This window comes from Choloepus didactylus, chromosome 27 (genome assembly GCF_015220235.1).
Source record: "Choloepus didactylus isolate mChoDid1 chromosome 27, mChoDid1.pri, whole genome shotgun sequence".
NCBI classification, from domain to species: Eukaryota; Metazoa; Chordata; class Mammalia; order Pilosa; family Megalonychidae; genus Choloepus; species Choloepus didactylus.
Genome location: NC_051333.1, coordinates 1,324,723 through 1,341,116, shown reverse-complemented (window position 1 = coordinate 1,341,116; position 16,394 = coordinate 1,324,723). Strand labels below are relative to the sequence as shown.

Below are 16,394 nucleotides of genomic sequence, written 5' to 3'. Positions count from 1 at the left end.
AAAGAAATTGAGACTTCAATATTGTTAATAATCCAGGTAAGTGGCAAGTATTTGGACTGATATGTCTCCTAACTTTGGAGTCATTAGAGGAAGAATTAACATTCACTAAGTAGCTACTCTTGATGAGGCACTAAATTCTTTTTTTATATGTGTTATAAACTAATTCAGCCAGTAATACACAAAGTTGCTCTTCCAGTTACTATTATGTACTAATTTTGCAGATGTAAAATGTCTCATCAGTTGATAACCCAGACTCTGGGAAGGAACCACTGTTCTCATTCTTCATCTATCGGTACTTACCATTCCAAACAAATCCCAGTGTTCTTGACGCTCTGCCCATGGCGCTCAAATATCTATTAATTTCCCATACACTTGACCCAATTTGGGGGCATAAGATATTTGCACTTTTTTAAGCCATCCTTCATCTTTGACCCCTCCTTACAGCTCCCTTGAAAAGATCATGTGTTCTCAGTCTATGTCTTCTACAGTAGCATAGCTTCAGAATATAAATAGTTGCTCCCCAGTGTATTTCACCTATGGCATTAGGAGAAGACTAAAAGCAAATTATTATTATGTAGGGTTTCCCCATAAAATATCACTGATAAAAACATTTTGTGTTAAAGTATATGTGTGTGTGTTCTTTTGCTTTAGGTTACATGGACTTTGTTGGGAAAGAAACAATGACTCCTCTAAAGGTGCACGGATTTGTCCAAATTTGGAGCAAGAAGACTGGGATGACCAAGTCAAGAGAAGCATTCATCAAAATTGTGGAAAAAAGGAAGAAAATTAGACTCGTGGTCCGTTTTGAGTCTGGACAATTTAAGAGGATTTTTCAGCTAAGTAACAATATTACAAGAGTTGTCCTTAGACATCACAGGGATAAACAAAGTCGCCTGCATTTAGCTTTGCAAAACAACAGTTCCCTGATTATCAACAACTTATCCTGCAGAGATGCTGAAGAGCTGAAGGCATTCCTGGACACAGTCCATCAAAACAAGTTTCAAAAATCCATGAAACTTGATAGTAATTGGAGTGCCTTTGACAGCAGAATAACTCAGAAGAAAATCAACAAAACTCCACTTCACAAAATTTGTGACGTGCCAAGTTATGGATCCTTTAATACAGAGAAAGGAAGTAGAATACCTGACCTTCAGAAGATGCCTTCATTAACACCAGAATCATCAACAATTGTCAGGTCGGGGTTATTAGAAAATCAGTGTGGATGGAGGAAAAGAATGTTATCATCTCATCTAGACATGAATGAAGACTTCCTGAAAGAGTATAAGCCTGTACTAAAGAAGAAACCCAAGACAGATTCCTGGACTTATGTAAGCAGCAATAGGAAGAAACAGTCAAATTTGAAAGCTCTGGAAAGGGATGGAAAATTAAAATTTGGACTTTCATTGCAGGCCAATTCTACTGGAAACCCTAACACAGATGAGACTGTTCTTTCAATCCAGACTCTGTATGCCAAAGGGAGCTCGGAATCTCCACTGGAGCCAAATTGGAGCCAGAACGACCCAGGACAGAATAACCCTCAGGTGCCACTTGACTCTCACCCAGAACAACTATGGAAGGGCTTCCCCAATTTGGGAAACACCTGTTACATGAATGCAACTTTACAGTCACTATTTGCAATTCCGTCATTTGCCGATGACTTACTCTGGCAAGGTGTTCCATGGGAGAACATTCCCTTGGATGCTCTTATCGTGTGCTTGACCCAGCTTCTTGTTTTGAAAGATATTTCCAATCCAGAGATCAAGGAAGAGTTACTTGTGAATGTTAAAAATTCCGTTTCTGCAGTTGCAGAGATATTCTCTGGCAACATGCAAAATGATGCTCATGAGTTTTTGGGCCAGTGTTTGGATCAGCTGAAAGGAGACATGGAAAAATTAAATAGTTCTTGGAAGGCTGAGAGAGAAAATTTATCTCCACAGATTTCTGCCATTGCTGCTGCCACCAAAGTGTTCGTTTGTCCTGTTGTCGCTAATTTTGAGTTTGAGTTACAGCGCTCCATTGTTTGTAAAGGCTGTAGTCAGGTTGTTATCAAGAGAGAATTGAGTAATTATCTCTCCATTGACCTTCCCCAAGGAATGAGACCATTTCCTTTGTCTGTTCAAAATTCTTTTGATCTCTTCTTTACAGCAGAAGAGCTGGAGTATAATTGTGAGAAGTGTAAGCACAAGGATTCGGTTGCAATGCACAAATTCAGTAAGATACCCAGGGTTCTTATTGTTCATCTGAAACGCTATTGCTTTAATGATGTTTGGTTTCTTGTGAAGGATGACCAGCAAGTTGACATTCCCAAATATTTAAGCTTATCTTGTCATTGTGATGAATGCACCAAACCACCTCTTCCCTTGTGCAGAAATATACACAGTGGAGACTCCCAAGTCCTGAAAGTCTCTCAAGAGGAGATTTCTGGGAACATTAGCCCATCGACACCTTCACTGAGGTTGATCTCTGAATCCAAATCTTCCATGGTTCTGTACAGAGGATCAGACAAGGAGGCTGAACCACAAAAATACCCAGCCCTCTGTGAAGAGTCGAGCCAAGAAAAGCAGCAGAACAGTCAAGAAAATGGTTCTGAGCTAACTATAAAAAAGTCAGAATTGATAAACTCAAGAAATGTGACAGTCAGCCTAAAGGAGCTGCCAGCAGCTGACTCGGTGATGAGTCAGGTAGACAACTCTCTTTCTATGATCTCTGAAGACAGAGGTAAACCCACCATCAGCCCAGACACAGGATTTGTAGAGATGCCTGAAAATCCAGAACTTAAGAAATATGAGAAAACCAACTCATTTATAGAGTTACATTTTGACAGCATCGTTGAATCTACTGAAAATTTTTATGAGGATAAAGAAAACAGATTTCCTGCAGGATCTCAAGGAAGGGTTGAAAAGCTCCAGCAGCATGATGGGGAGAGAACTGGTGAAGAATTCCTTCAACAGGCACTACCTCAAAGCCTTAGGAACCTGGATGCCCAGGAACTTACAGAGGAAGACCTCATTAGAGCTACAGAAGTAAGTGTGCAGAAGGCTAACATGAATTCCTTCCGTGCATCAGAAGTTGAAGCCAAGGAACTGAAAAGAAATGCCAAGATGGGAGATCCTCTTCATGCCTACCGGCTCATCAGTGTCGTCAGCCATGTTGGCAGCTCTGCAGATTCAGGCCATTACATCAGTGATGTATATGACTTTGAGAGGCAGGCCTGGTTCACTATCAGTGATCTACGGGTATCAGAAATCCAAGAGACCGTGATACAAGAGGCCAGGCTTTGCGATGGATACATCTTCTTTTACATGCACAATGAAATCTTTGAGGAACTATTTGAAAAGACAAAGAATTGCCCACTACCTAGCATGGAGGCAGGGGCAATCCATCAGGGAGAATAAGAGAAAAACTCCTCCTTGCACAGTGCTTGACTGCCTCACTCAATATCACTTCTTCCTCTATTGAAGGAAAATTCTGAACTCTACCCAGAGATGAAGAGACAGAAACACTTCTTATGGGGAAATAGCTATTCCAACCTTGCTGTGGACACCTCAAGACTAGAATGGTGCTTTTCATTTTCTAATGTATTTGTTTTAAAAATGTTCCTAAACCAGCATTGGAGGCATCACGGGGGAGCTCATTAGCACGGCACATTCTTGGGTCACATTTCAGATGTAGTGAATCAGAAACTTTGGAGGTGGGACCCAGCAATCTGAGGGAAATTCCTGTACTCAAGAAAGTTTGAGATCTACAGTATACTTGTGTAAAGTATATTGTGTATTTTGCTACTGTATGATGAATTTCTTATGTAAAGATTTTCATTGCTTTTTTGTGTTCCTTCTATTTGTGCATTCCTTTCATTTGTAAACTTAGTAAAAGCAAAACCCCCGTGTAGTGGATGATGATTGCAATTAATTGTACAAAAATTAAAATGTTCTTTCATGAACCAGAACAAATGTATGTCATTATTTAAAGGTGTTAATAATAGAGTGGTATATGGGGGGGGGGGGGATGCACCTATTGCAAACTATGCACTATAGTTAATAGTAATATTTTAATTTCTTTCATCAGCAGTGACAAATGTACCACACCAATGTTTTGGATCAATAATAAGGCGGGAGCAGTATGGGCTATGTTGGTTTGCAACTATGTACCCCAGGAAATGCCATGTTCTTTTAATCCAGTCTTGTGGATGTGGACTTATTGTCAGTAGGACCTTTTGATTAGGTTGTTTCCATGGGCATGTGACCCACCCAAATGTGGGTGAGACCTTTGATTAGATTATTTCCATGGAGTTGTGACCCTTCCCATTCAGGGTGGGTCTTAATTAGATCACTGAAGTCCTTAAGAGAGCTGAGAGCCCACACAGACTCAGATGCCTGGAGATGCTGGGAGATGCAAACAGAAAGACGTTTGGAGATGATAAGCTAAGAGACGAAGCCCAGAATTTGCCCTGGAGAAGCTGAGACCCCCAGATGCTTAGAAGTGCCCTAGAAGAACAAGCTGGGACGGACAGAGACTGAGAGAGAGAAGCTAAGAGAGACAGAAACCCAGAGACATTTTGGAGAAAGCCATTTTGAAACCAGAACCCAGGAGCAAAGGACCAGCAGACACCAGCCACGTGCCTTCCCAGATGACAGAGGTGTTCTGGCCTTTGTTCAGTGAAGGTGTCCTCTGGTTGATGCCTTAGTTTGGACACTCTTATGGCCTCAGAACTGTAAATTTGTAACCTAATAAATCCCTTTATAAAAGCCAATCCGTTTCTGGTATTTTTCATAATAGCAGCCTTAGCATACTGGAGCATGGGGTATAGGATGTTTGGGGGTTTTTTGAGTAAGAAAATGTTCTAAAACTGATTGTGGTTATGAATGCACAATTATGTGATGATACTGTCAACCATTGATTGTACACTTTGGCTGGATTGTATGGTGTGTGAATTTATCTCAATAAAACTGCTTAAAAATAAAAGCAAAACTCCAAATGTGTTTGTGACTCTCACTGGTAAAATTTCTTACTTAACAATGAACTTTATTTGCACACATTTCCAGAGATCGCAGAGTATAAGAGCAGGGTTATGTGAAAGACTCTACATACAAAAATGATATGAAGGCTATGCGATTTATAAATTAAAAAGCCTTGTAAAAATGTTGCTTAGGTTATTAATATGAATAAGATTATAAACCCATCCTCAAGCCTACAAATTCACCCAGTGTCGAGAGGCCATATGAGTAGATGTGGTAAAGTAAAGGGAATTTTGTGGAAGGAAAGATTGCTGGCACAGAAAATATGGGGCAAAGTTAGGCAGAGTGGATGTGGAAAAAAGGGAAAGCACTCAGAAAGAGTATGCACAAGATTGTAAGAAATACTATTTTTAGCATTTAAGGACAAAAAAAGGGAATGTATAAACAGAAACATATCCATAATTTCACCATTAGCAGTTGGTATACATTCTTCCAATCACACACACATACATACACATAAGTATAATATATAAATTTGCTTGTATATATACACATACTTTGTAAATTATATATAAATATTATATACGTTTTTCTGTCCAAAATAATATGTGTAGACGTTGCCTTACTACCTTGCTGTCTTTGCTTCCTCTGAGTGTGTTTCATCTTCCTGAGCATTACCAGAGGGCAGGGAACATAATAAAAACAACAAACCCTAAAATTCGAGGCATTTACAACAGGCCACAAGGAAAACAACTGCCACCATTTCCAAGTCCACATCCCCTCCATGACATACTGGCATCACTTGGGACTGGTGAGACAAACATGTTAATTTATATAAACTGATCTTGACCTCAGTGTGTTTAAAGAAAATTACGGGGCTTCTTAGATGTACCAGAGCTGCAGAGGCCGAGAATCTCCTGGACTCTTACATTCAGTTTAACCCTTTTATATATAACCCAAAATCCTCCGCGCATGTCCTCATCCCTGAGGCATAAGCTCTGCCAGGGTGTGTTCCCAGATCTTTCCCCCAAGTGCAACACTCGTTCCTTTGCCTCTGACTTCCCTTACCTTGTTGTGCATTTCTTTGCTTTTCACTATGCTATTGTGCACATAAAGAGGGGGATGTGTATCCAAGAAATAGGAAATAGCAACAAGCAATCCTACTATCTTGTTCACACTTCAAGTGGGTTCTTCGCAGCTCATTCACACAGTCAGAACAGGATTTCTTAATTTTGGCACAATTGATATTTGTGGCTGGATAATCACTCGTTGTGGGGGCCTGTCCTATACGTTATCTGCTGTTAGTAGCATCCCTGGGCTCTACCCACTAGATTCCAGTAGCATCCAGTAATGTTTCCAGACATTGCCAAATACCCCCTGGGGCAAAATCACCCCTGGTTGAGAGCCACCAGGACAGAGGAATGTCCAAATTATGCTATTTCTTTTCATTATTGAGTTGTAAATGACTGTACTTACACACACTTTCTTTCATGAGCCCCCTTGTCCTTCCCCATTTCCTTAACTCCTTCCTCACATTAAATTCATATATGATCTCCCACGAGTACCTTTTCTGTTATTATAATATCTTACACAGACACATATAGATATATATACTACCTGAAATAGCAATTAACACTTACTGAATTTGTAATACATTCTTGGGATCATTCTTACTACTTTTCTACACATTTACTCATTTAATCTTCAGAACAATCCTAGACAGTGGATAATACTATCCCCATTTTAGAGAAGAAAAACTGGAGGCACGGAGAGGTTAAACAAATGGCAGTAGGCTAGGTATGGGGACCAAGGAAATCAACTTCTGTTTTTCCTGAATTAGAACACAATGGCGTCCCATGTGTGACAGACTCTTACTTCTTAGAAAATATTTACCATGGGGCTTCAGCATGCTGAAGCAATTTCTCTCCAACAGTGCTGGGATTTTGAAGCTCCATTCTCAACCCTATTGTCTTTAAGCTTGGTAAACAGTCTGAGGTGATCCAGTCACAACTGTGCCATTTCTCCTATTACACCCTATAATTGGATCACCCACAGATCTTTCCCTTAGGATGCGTGGTAGGCTGAATAAGGGCTCCTCAAGATGGTCAAGCCCTAATCCCCAGAACCCGCGACTTACTTTATATGGCAAAAGGGCCCTGCATGTGTGATTAAGTAAAGATCTCGAGGTGCAGTGGACCCTAAATGTAATTATAAGTGTCCCTAAAGGAAAGAGGCAGAGGGAGATTTGGCTACAGAAGAAGGTGACGTGAGGATGGAATAAGAAAGAGATTTTAAGATGCTGCACTCCTGGCTGTGAAGATGGGGGCAGGGTCTGTGAACCGAGGAATGCAAAGAATGCAGCTGCAGAAACTGGAAAAGGCAAGCAAATGGATCTTTCCCCCTAGAGACTCTGGAGGGAGCATGATCCCTCTAAAATGCTGTTTTCCAGGTTTCTTTGCATCTCAGATTCCATGTGTGGCCTTGGTTTTACCAAGCAGACACATCTGTGTGAGATTTGGAAGAGAGCAGCAAATGAATGCATCCTGTGGGCAGACTGGTTCCAGAAACTCAGAAGCTCAGAATGGCTGGAGTCAACGATTCCAGGTCTTCTTCTCCCAATTAACAATTCAGATCTATATCCCTCCTTTCTTTTGGAAAACCAAGTGAACAGGAAAGGGGGCAGAGACTCTGAGAACTAGAAAATATACCCGCTTAACCCTCTTACCTACCCAACTTTGTGGACTTAACAAGTATTTTTTATTTCTCCCAGGTCTCTCAACTTGTTTCACTTAACAGAATATTAATAAAATATATAACCAATCTGCCACATATTATTGATGCAACAGGATGTCATTATGTTTTCTCACATCTCTTATCCCCAATTGATGAAAGTATTTACTTTCTTAAGGAATGGATATCATTGATCATTATTTACTAGAATAAAACTCCATGAGGGTTTTTGACACATCTGTTTTATTACTATCAAACAGCTCCTTGTGAACATCTGCTTGACCAAAAGGGGGATGTGAAAGGAAATGAAATAAGCTTCAGTGGCAGAGAGATTCCAAAAGGAGCCGAGAGGTCACTCTGATGAGGTCACTCTTACACACAACATAGACAAGCCTTTTTAGGTTCTAATGAATTGGAATAGCTAGCAGTAAATACCCAAAACTATCAAACTACAACCCAGAACCCTTGAATCTTGAAGACGATTGTATAAAAATGTAGCTTATTAGGAGTGACAATGTGATTGGGAAAGCCATGTGGATCACACTCCCCTTTGTCCAGTGTATGGATGGATGAGTAGAAAAACGGGGGAAAAAAAAAAGGCACCCAGTTTTCTTTTTTACTTTAATTGTTCTTTTTCACTTTAATTTTTATTCTTATTATTCTTGTGCGTGTAGTAATGAAAATATTCAAAAATTAATTTTGGTGACAAATGTACAACTATATAATGGTGCTGTGAACAATCGAATGTATGCTTTGTATGACTGCATGGTATGTGAATATATCTCAATAACAATGAATTTTAAAAAAACAGCTCCTTGTATACAAAGGCATTTAACAAATATTTGCGGAATGAATAAGCCAAATTAATCTTCAAAGGACATTTCATGTAATAAATCTTTTCTGCCCTCAGATACAGCCTTCAAATTATAGGCTATTTCAGTATGCATTCTTGGGTGATTATTTCAGGTTAACCTATAAATGAAGGCATTTCCAAAATTTTAATGTGCCTAGAGTCCCTACCTGTTATGAATTCTTCTCTGGTGTCTAATAAGATATGACTTGTCAAGGGAGGCTTTATCACATTCAGATCATTCATAAGGTTTTTGTCCAGTATGGGTTTTTTCATGAAAACTGAGTTCTAGTTTCTGGCTGAAGGATTTTCTGCATTCATTACATTCGTAAGTTCTGTCTACACTATGAATTTTCCGATGTGTTTGAAGGTTTGGCTTCTGAAAAAAACCTTTCCCACATATATTACATTCATAGGATTTTTCTCCAGAATGGATTTTTTATGTTGAATGAGGCTCCTCCTCTAGACGAATGTATTCCCACATACATTGCACACATAAGCTCTCTCTCTAGAATGAATTTTCTCATGATCGATGACATTTGATTTTTGGGCAAAGGCCTTCTCACATATGCTACATTTACATGGTTTCTCTCCTGTATGTGTTCTCTGGCGTTTCACAAGATCTGACTTGTAAATGAAAGCTTTTGCACAGTCATTACATTTATTGGATTTTTGTCTGGGTGTGAACTTTTTATGTTGAGTGAGGTTTGAATTCTGTTTGAAGACTTTCCCACATTCATTACATTTATAGGCCTTCTCTCCATTATGAATTTTCTCATGATTAATGCAGGATGATTTCCAGGAAAAGGCTTTTCCACATGTTTTACATTCATAGGGTTTCTCGTCACTGTGAATTTTCTGATGTTGAATGCAATTTGGCTTCTGCTTACAGGCTTTTCCACATTTGTCACATTTATAAGATTTTCCCTCTGTCTGAGTTTTCTGGTGTTTATTGCACTTCCACTTCTCCCTGTATGATTTTCTACACTCATTAATTCAAACTATTTCTCACCAGTATGAACCCTCAGGTGACTCTGAAGGCATGACTCTGACATGATATTGCATTCAAATTGTTTTCCTACAAATTTGAATGAATTGTAATCAATTAATTTTCTGTAGCTATTATATTTATAAGAATAGTTTCTAAGGCAGCTTTTCATACCTAAGCTATGTTTCAAATGTCTTCTACAAGGGTAATCTGCAAAGGGTCTGAGTCTTGAAGGAACACCATCTATGCCCAGGAGAAATATTTCCTTAAACTTCTCATGTTCAATGCCTCTTTGCTTAGTCAATGTTTTCTTTTTATTGATGTGGCTTCTCTCATGAGACTTTGCTCCATATCTTGGGGCTGACAAGTCTGCTCTTCAAGTTCCAAGTCTTTCTCTAAAATGGAGTGCAAAGAAACATCCATATGAATCTTTCTATCCATATGATTGTAACAGAAAGCCATAAATCTATTGTGGTGATTGTTCTGCTTCCAGGACTAATTTCTGTGGGAAACTGAACTTAATCTAATGTTACTGAGGAATGTTGAAGGGTCTGACAATATACATGGTCAAGTAGGCACATTGACAAGGGTAATCATGGGTGGTACTTGTAAAGAAATGAGAAATAGGATGTCAGAGTAAGCTTAATGTAATTACTGACACAAATTGAATACCTGCTGTTTGTTTACGAAATGTAGGATGATGTATGACCATCCTATCTTTATTTTTGATAAATAGAGCTAAAAATCCACAATTGCTTTGTAGTCATGCACAGATTACCTGCAATACATGCATTCTGATTTTCTTTTTTGTTCAATAATAAGCTCAGCTAATTCTATATTTATGAGTTGACATGTTCCTTTGGGTCTCAATTTCTTGCTTCCCCAACATGTCCAAACATAAAGGAAATTCCAAGCCTAGAGATTTTTCCAGAGAAGCAGACCATAGCTGCAGAAACCTGTGTGTTATTCCCAGCTGCAAACCAATGAGTGTCTCCTGGGAACCTGGGAAGACCCACCACGGGGGAGAAACATGCTAAAATATCCTGCATCGTGTGACCATCTCCAGGTGAATGTAGTTGTATCTTTTGCTATTAAAGAAATGTTATATCCTGTTTCTGTATCATCTGGCCTCTTTCTTTCAATCATATAACTGTCCCATTTTGACAAGTACACATATTAGTGTTAAAAGTGGAACTGATGTGAAAGATTCAATACCCTGAAGAATAAGTTAATTTCAGAAAAGAGAGATAAAAATCAGGATTATGCCTGGAACATTGCTGGTCCCTTTCAAAAAATCGTTGTTCTGTTGCCCCTTGATCCTGAAGATTTTGAGCACTAGATTTAAAAGGTGCAACAAGCTGAAATGGTGAAATTTTCATTTTCGTGGTTACAACTATCATCTCTAGTCCAGGGATTGAACCAGTGACGCTTTCTGGCAAGATCTGAAATAGGAAACCACTGGGACAGGAAATGGGCTCAAAAGAAATACTGTTACTAAACCACTGAATCCGGATCCTGAGCCTGGCCCCAGGGTTGGTGACACTGGGGACAGAATAAGGACTGATGACCATATTGTGTTGGAAGTCTCCAATTTTTCCATGCAGAAAATGGACAGCTCATGTTTATCACACAGCATCAGGGGAGAGCAAAGCTGAGGAGGATTTTAACTTCACTGAGACAACTCTCCCTCCAGGAGTGATCAGAGATACAGGAGAGACAGGAATATTAGCAGAGTTAAAGAATACCTCTGCTTTACTAAACTTTACTCTAAAAAAGTAGCCACACTAAAAGTTTTAACTGTGAATAACTTTGTGACAAAACTTTCCCTTTATAATTAATTAACTGTGACATTTGGAGCACTCTGATTTGTCCAAAATATCTCCAGTGGTGATATGAAGACAAGAATTTAAAATTATTTAGCTTGTATCAGGGGTCCTTAACTGAAACACCGAGCATTAAGGAGAGGGAACAATCCTTTGGAGCTGTCCTATAAGGTACAAAACATGGGCCCATGTGGCAGATCAGACAGAGAGCGTGGAACTGTTATCTGAGTACTGTCAGAAGGGAATATGTTTCTTAGCAATTTAGAACCGATGAGGCCATGAAGTGAAAAGGACAAAGGAAATCTATGGAAGGAAAGAGATCCCCTAGGGTCGGGGCTGGCTTCCTGGACATGAGACCAGAGAAGCCACACAAGGCCCTGCAGTCTGAAGGGGGCCTTGAGCTTGGGGTTCAACACCTTGTGGTCACCACCTTGAAATTACTGATACTTTTATCCTTGAATTTGTGTTTATAAGTGAAGTTCAAGGTGACGATGGAGTATGGAGCCTTGACTCATGCATCATCCCAAATCTTGCCACTTTGCTGGGGCAGATTCTCAGGTAACTATTCCCAACACTTGCCCAGTGGCCACTGACAAGCTGGCAGAGCCCTGGGTACAAGCACAGGGAGGTTGGGGCCCTGGGCACCTGTGAGAGTCTGCATTCACCCCATGAGTATCCCTTGCCCAAGGGAGCAGGACATCAAATAGCAAATTAAAACACCAAGACAGATTGAGAGAAGGATCATAGAAGAAAAGGAAAAAAAAAATTCCCCACAAATTGTGTAGCCAATACTACCTAAAGCAAGAAGGCAAAACCAGATCCTCTCAGTGTCAGCCCAGCAGGAAAAGAGCTCAGTAATGTCAAAGGAGGAGACGGGAGCCAGGCCTCCCATTCAGGCCAGAAGTGTTTGTAGAGGGCATGGGGTTTGTTAAATTTCCATGGTCAGCATCATGAAGAGAGTCTGAGGTGAGACTGGGGGTGCCAGGTCTTTCACCAAGAGGAAACGAGAAAATGGAAAGAAACAGGTAGACGCTTGCTGGGATAGAGCTGATCTCCGCAGGACTAAAGGCAGAAGCAAAGAACTAGCACGTAGGGATCAGGCTTGAGTCCCAGGACACCTGTGAGAGGGAACTAAGAAATAGTGTTGGCTGCAAATTAAAACTAAATTCAGGCAAAAATATAAAGAACATTGCCGTGTGAATAAAAAATACCTGGAGATTTCTGTCACCCTGCAGTTGTGACAGGAAGTCACAACTGTCCCTACACACTGTCAAATGACTTTATCATTTACAAAACCAAAGCATTGGCTTTTGTGTGACTTTGGCTAAATGGCTTCATAATTTAAACAATGAAAAGGCAGTGGCTTCCCTGTGACGTGGGACCCCCATGCTCTCCTGGTTGCAGGCCTGGTCTGCCGTTCCTCACCACCTCTCCTTGCTCCCAAACCTGATGATCACAGCAGGTTTGGTGGTTTTCTGTCCCGTTCAGATGACAGATGGGAAATGCCACAAAGCTTGTTTTTTGGGTGTGGGTATATTCCATCGGTTCAGGGGGTGGTGTGGCTGGGTGGGGAAGGGACAGCTTTAAGGAATGAACATGAGGAGTCAAACCAGACCCAACAAAAAAATGCTCTTCTCTCTTGGAAGATGAAACTTTCCCCAAAAGTCAGAACCCAGGACTAAGGTGAAGCAAGAGGCATCTCACCTGCAAGCCTTCAGGAAGCTTCCCCTCCCAGGATGCTCGAACAACCCTGAGTGCGAGGGGCCCCTTGAATTTTGCACCCAGGCACTTCACTGCCCACAGGTATCCAAAAATGTGTCCAGATTGAGGAGCACCTGAAGGTCAAACCTATTAGGTCACACAGTGGTGCCCACATGCCTCAAACTTCAGGTTTTTAATCACCCTTCCTGGGAAGCCGTCCTCACCCATGAGACGAGGTGGCTGAAGGTCTCCAGCATCACATCCCCGTACAAGCGTCTCTATCCCGGTCCAGCTGCTGCCTCTTCTCCTGGGTGAGGCCCACAGTGATGTCCTCGAAGGGAACTCTTGCCTGTAACAATCCAGTCCTGATCAGTATACAGTTGCACTTTGATCCAGAGGCTTGGTTTCTACTAACCAAGTTCGTTTTGCATTTACTGAGCACCATTCTCTGGGAGAAAATAAGTTGTGTTCACAGTATCTCGCTAGTGAACCATAAGCTAAGATTTACTCATGACGCTGAAATCTTTCTCAGTCCTCATGCAATCCATTACCCAATCCTGTCAATTCTACTTTCTAAATCTCTTTCAAATCCATCCCATTTTTTTTCATCTTTCCCACAATCACTTAATCCAAGATACCATCTCTTAGTGAGAATAAGGCAATAGCTTCCTAACTTGTCTAGTTACATCAAAACTGACTCCTTCTAATCGATTTTCCACAATCAAACTGGATTGTCAGATTCCCAAATTTAGTGGGAAAAAAAGGGAATTCCTTTACGGGGACCGCTGGGTTCCGGCAGAGCCTGCCACATCCTGACTGCCCCCCATCCCTGTATTCCAGCCATACTGGACTTATATCACAATCTCATCTCCTCCACTCTGCAGTGCTGGGAATGACACTTGTGAAGCTGACTCCTGGGTTGGCAACTGCGAATCTCTTTGCCTCCTACTGCTGACATGCTTTGTTCTCTTGGGCAGAGGAATTTTGCACTGGCATTTATGCTCCAGCTTTTCCTGTCAAGATCAGATTTCAATATCAGACTTACCTTTAAAAACTATGAAGAGGCCTGTGTTCTCCAGACCCTCCAGGCCCTTGGACCCCTCCGGCCCGGGCCGGCAGGTGAGCTGGGGGCCCAGGGAAGCCCTGTGGTCCTTGCCCTGCGGAGACCCAGAGTCCTCACTGCGACTGCCCACCGTCTTGGTCCAGGCGGGTCGTGTAGACTCAAGCTCGTTCCTCTCCTCGGCTTGGGCCATGGAGCCTCGCAGATCCAGGACCTGGGGTGACCGCCCATTCCAACTGGACGAGATGCCACCTCGTCCCAACAACGACGGACAAAGGCCTTAACAGGCCTGGAAGGTGAGCGGAGCCCGGACGACGACGGGCGGGATGGTTAGCGGGCCTCAGGGCGGTTAGTCTTCCTTCTGCCAGCCCTTGCTTGACATTGAAAGAGAGAAGTAGTAGACTAACCTGCAACATTTGTCCAATAAGAAGTGCCCACCACCTTTTGGGAAGATTTACTGGCCATTTACAGAAGGCCTGTGTATATAATATGAAAAAGCTGATCTCAAATTTCCCCCTAACCTTTTTAACAAAAACTTGTGCCACATGTAGGCTTACTAGATGTAAAGAGGTTGCCGACGTATGATAAAGTAGAGGTGGAAAATCACGTGTTGTAATGTCCATTTGTTAGGGAAAAAAAAAAAAATCTTAGAAATGTCTTCTGGAATTGACTTTGAAATGGAATTTAGACTGCCTCCGGGAGCGACAGCGGGAGAGAGACACAACCATGCTTGTTCTGTGGGTTGGAGGCCAAGAAGCAGAAGGCTAAGAAGAGGAAGAGAAGGTTGTATGCCAGACTGGTCATATTTAGAAGATATTTTCATATTACAACCATTATTTTGTGTGTGCAATTTATTCTTCACTACTGTATACATAATTGGCAATGCTAAGTACTTTTTGAAATATCTCCTCTTCCTGTATGTTCTGAAGTGCCTGACATATGGTAAAAGTAGAGGTAGTAGAAGAACACATTTTGTGATTATCTTTTTGTTAAAATTCACATGAAATATTGTGGAGTTCTTTGAAATAGCCAAACCACCTCTCTAAATAGTCCACATTTTGTGCACTGGTTTGGGGGAGGAGGGAGAAGGCAGTGCAGAGGGCTCTATGCCAGTGTGTTTATGATGAGACAAGATTAACCACTGTCCCTATGTTTGTGTGTTTGGTTTTACTTTGCTATGTATATAGCGTATATAACGGATGCACATGTCCTGATTTGCATCTAGTCTTCTAGATGTTAAGGGGTTGCCAGTGTATGACAAAAATATAGTAAACTAATACATCTTGTACATTCTGTGTTAAAATTCCTAAGAAAGATTGTCTTCTGAAATTTTGAGCAGTATAGCCCCCAGGGTTGGTGGAGGAAGGATAAAAGGGATGGGTTCTAGAGTAGAATGTGCATATTTAGAAGACACTTTCTGATTAACTGTCATTAGATGTGTGCAGTCTATTCAAAACTGTTCTGTATATAGTGGACAAACTAAGTCATTATTTGAAACATCTAGTCTGTCTAGATGTTTAGAAGTGCCCGATGTATGTTAAAAGTACAAGTAGTAAAATATTACTTTGTAAATACTGTTTTGCTCAAATTCATAGGAAATAGTGTCTTTTGGAAAATGGGATTGTTAAACCATCTCGAGCAGCATACAACTGTCTATATACTCGTTCAGTGGTTTGGAGGAGGCGGGAGGGAATCAATAGCAAAATGTAATTTGTTAGTGTGTTCAGACAAAACTTTTTCTGTATGTCCTGTGCATTTCATTTGGCTGTATATATAGTGTATATAATAGACGAATGAGTCCTAATTTTGCAGCATCTGGTCTGTAGATGTTAAAGAGGTTGCCAGTAGTTATTAAAATTAGCATGTTTTGTATACTTTATGTTGAAATTTATTGGAAAGCTTGTCTTCTGTAAATGACTTTCGGGTATCAGTTTGTTCAATCACCTGTCTACTGAACTGGCAGTGGAGAAAAGGAAGTCAGGAGGGTATGGTTCAAGACCAAGATGGTCACGTTTAGGCCATACCTCAGATTATAACCATTGTTATGTGTGTACAGTTTTATTGAACAATACTATATATGCAGTGAACAAGTAAATTTTTATTTGAAATAGCTAGTCTTTTTAAATGTTTAGAAGTACCTGATGTGTTTAAAAACAGAGATAGTAGGATAGCACTGTACATAGCTCTTAAAAATCGGTGAGAAATACTGTCTTTGGGAATGGAATTGTTAAACCACCTCTGAACATTGTACTTGCTCACTGGTTTGAGGGAGGTGGGAGGGGAGAAA

General features: G+C 40.8%; 2 protein-coding genes across 2 annotated transcripts in view; both read left to right on the top strand.

Moving 5' to 3' along the window:
- Window positions 1–16,394, top strand: part of LOC119520940 (zinc finger protein 805) — a 603,985-nt gene that overhangs the window by 541,505 nt on the left and 46,086 nt on the right. The gene's annotated exons all lie outside the window — the stretch shown is intronic.
- On the top strand, window positions 681–3,395 carry USP29 (ubiquitin specific peptidase 29). Its single transcript, XM_037818819.1, has one exon. It carries the CDS (start codon window positions 681–683, stop codon window positions 3,393–3,395), a length of 2,715 nt encoding a protein of 904 aa, XP_037674747.1.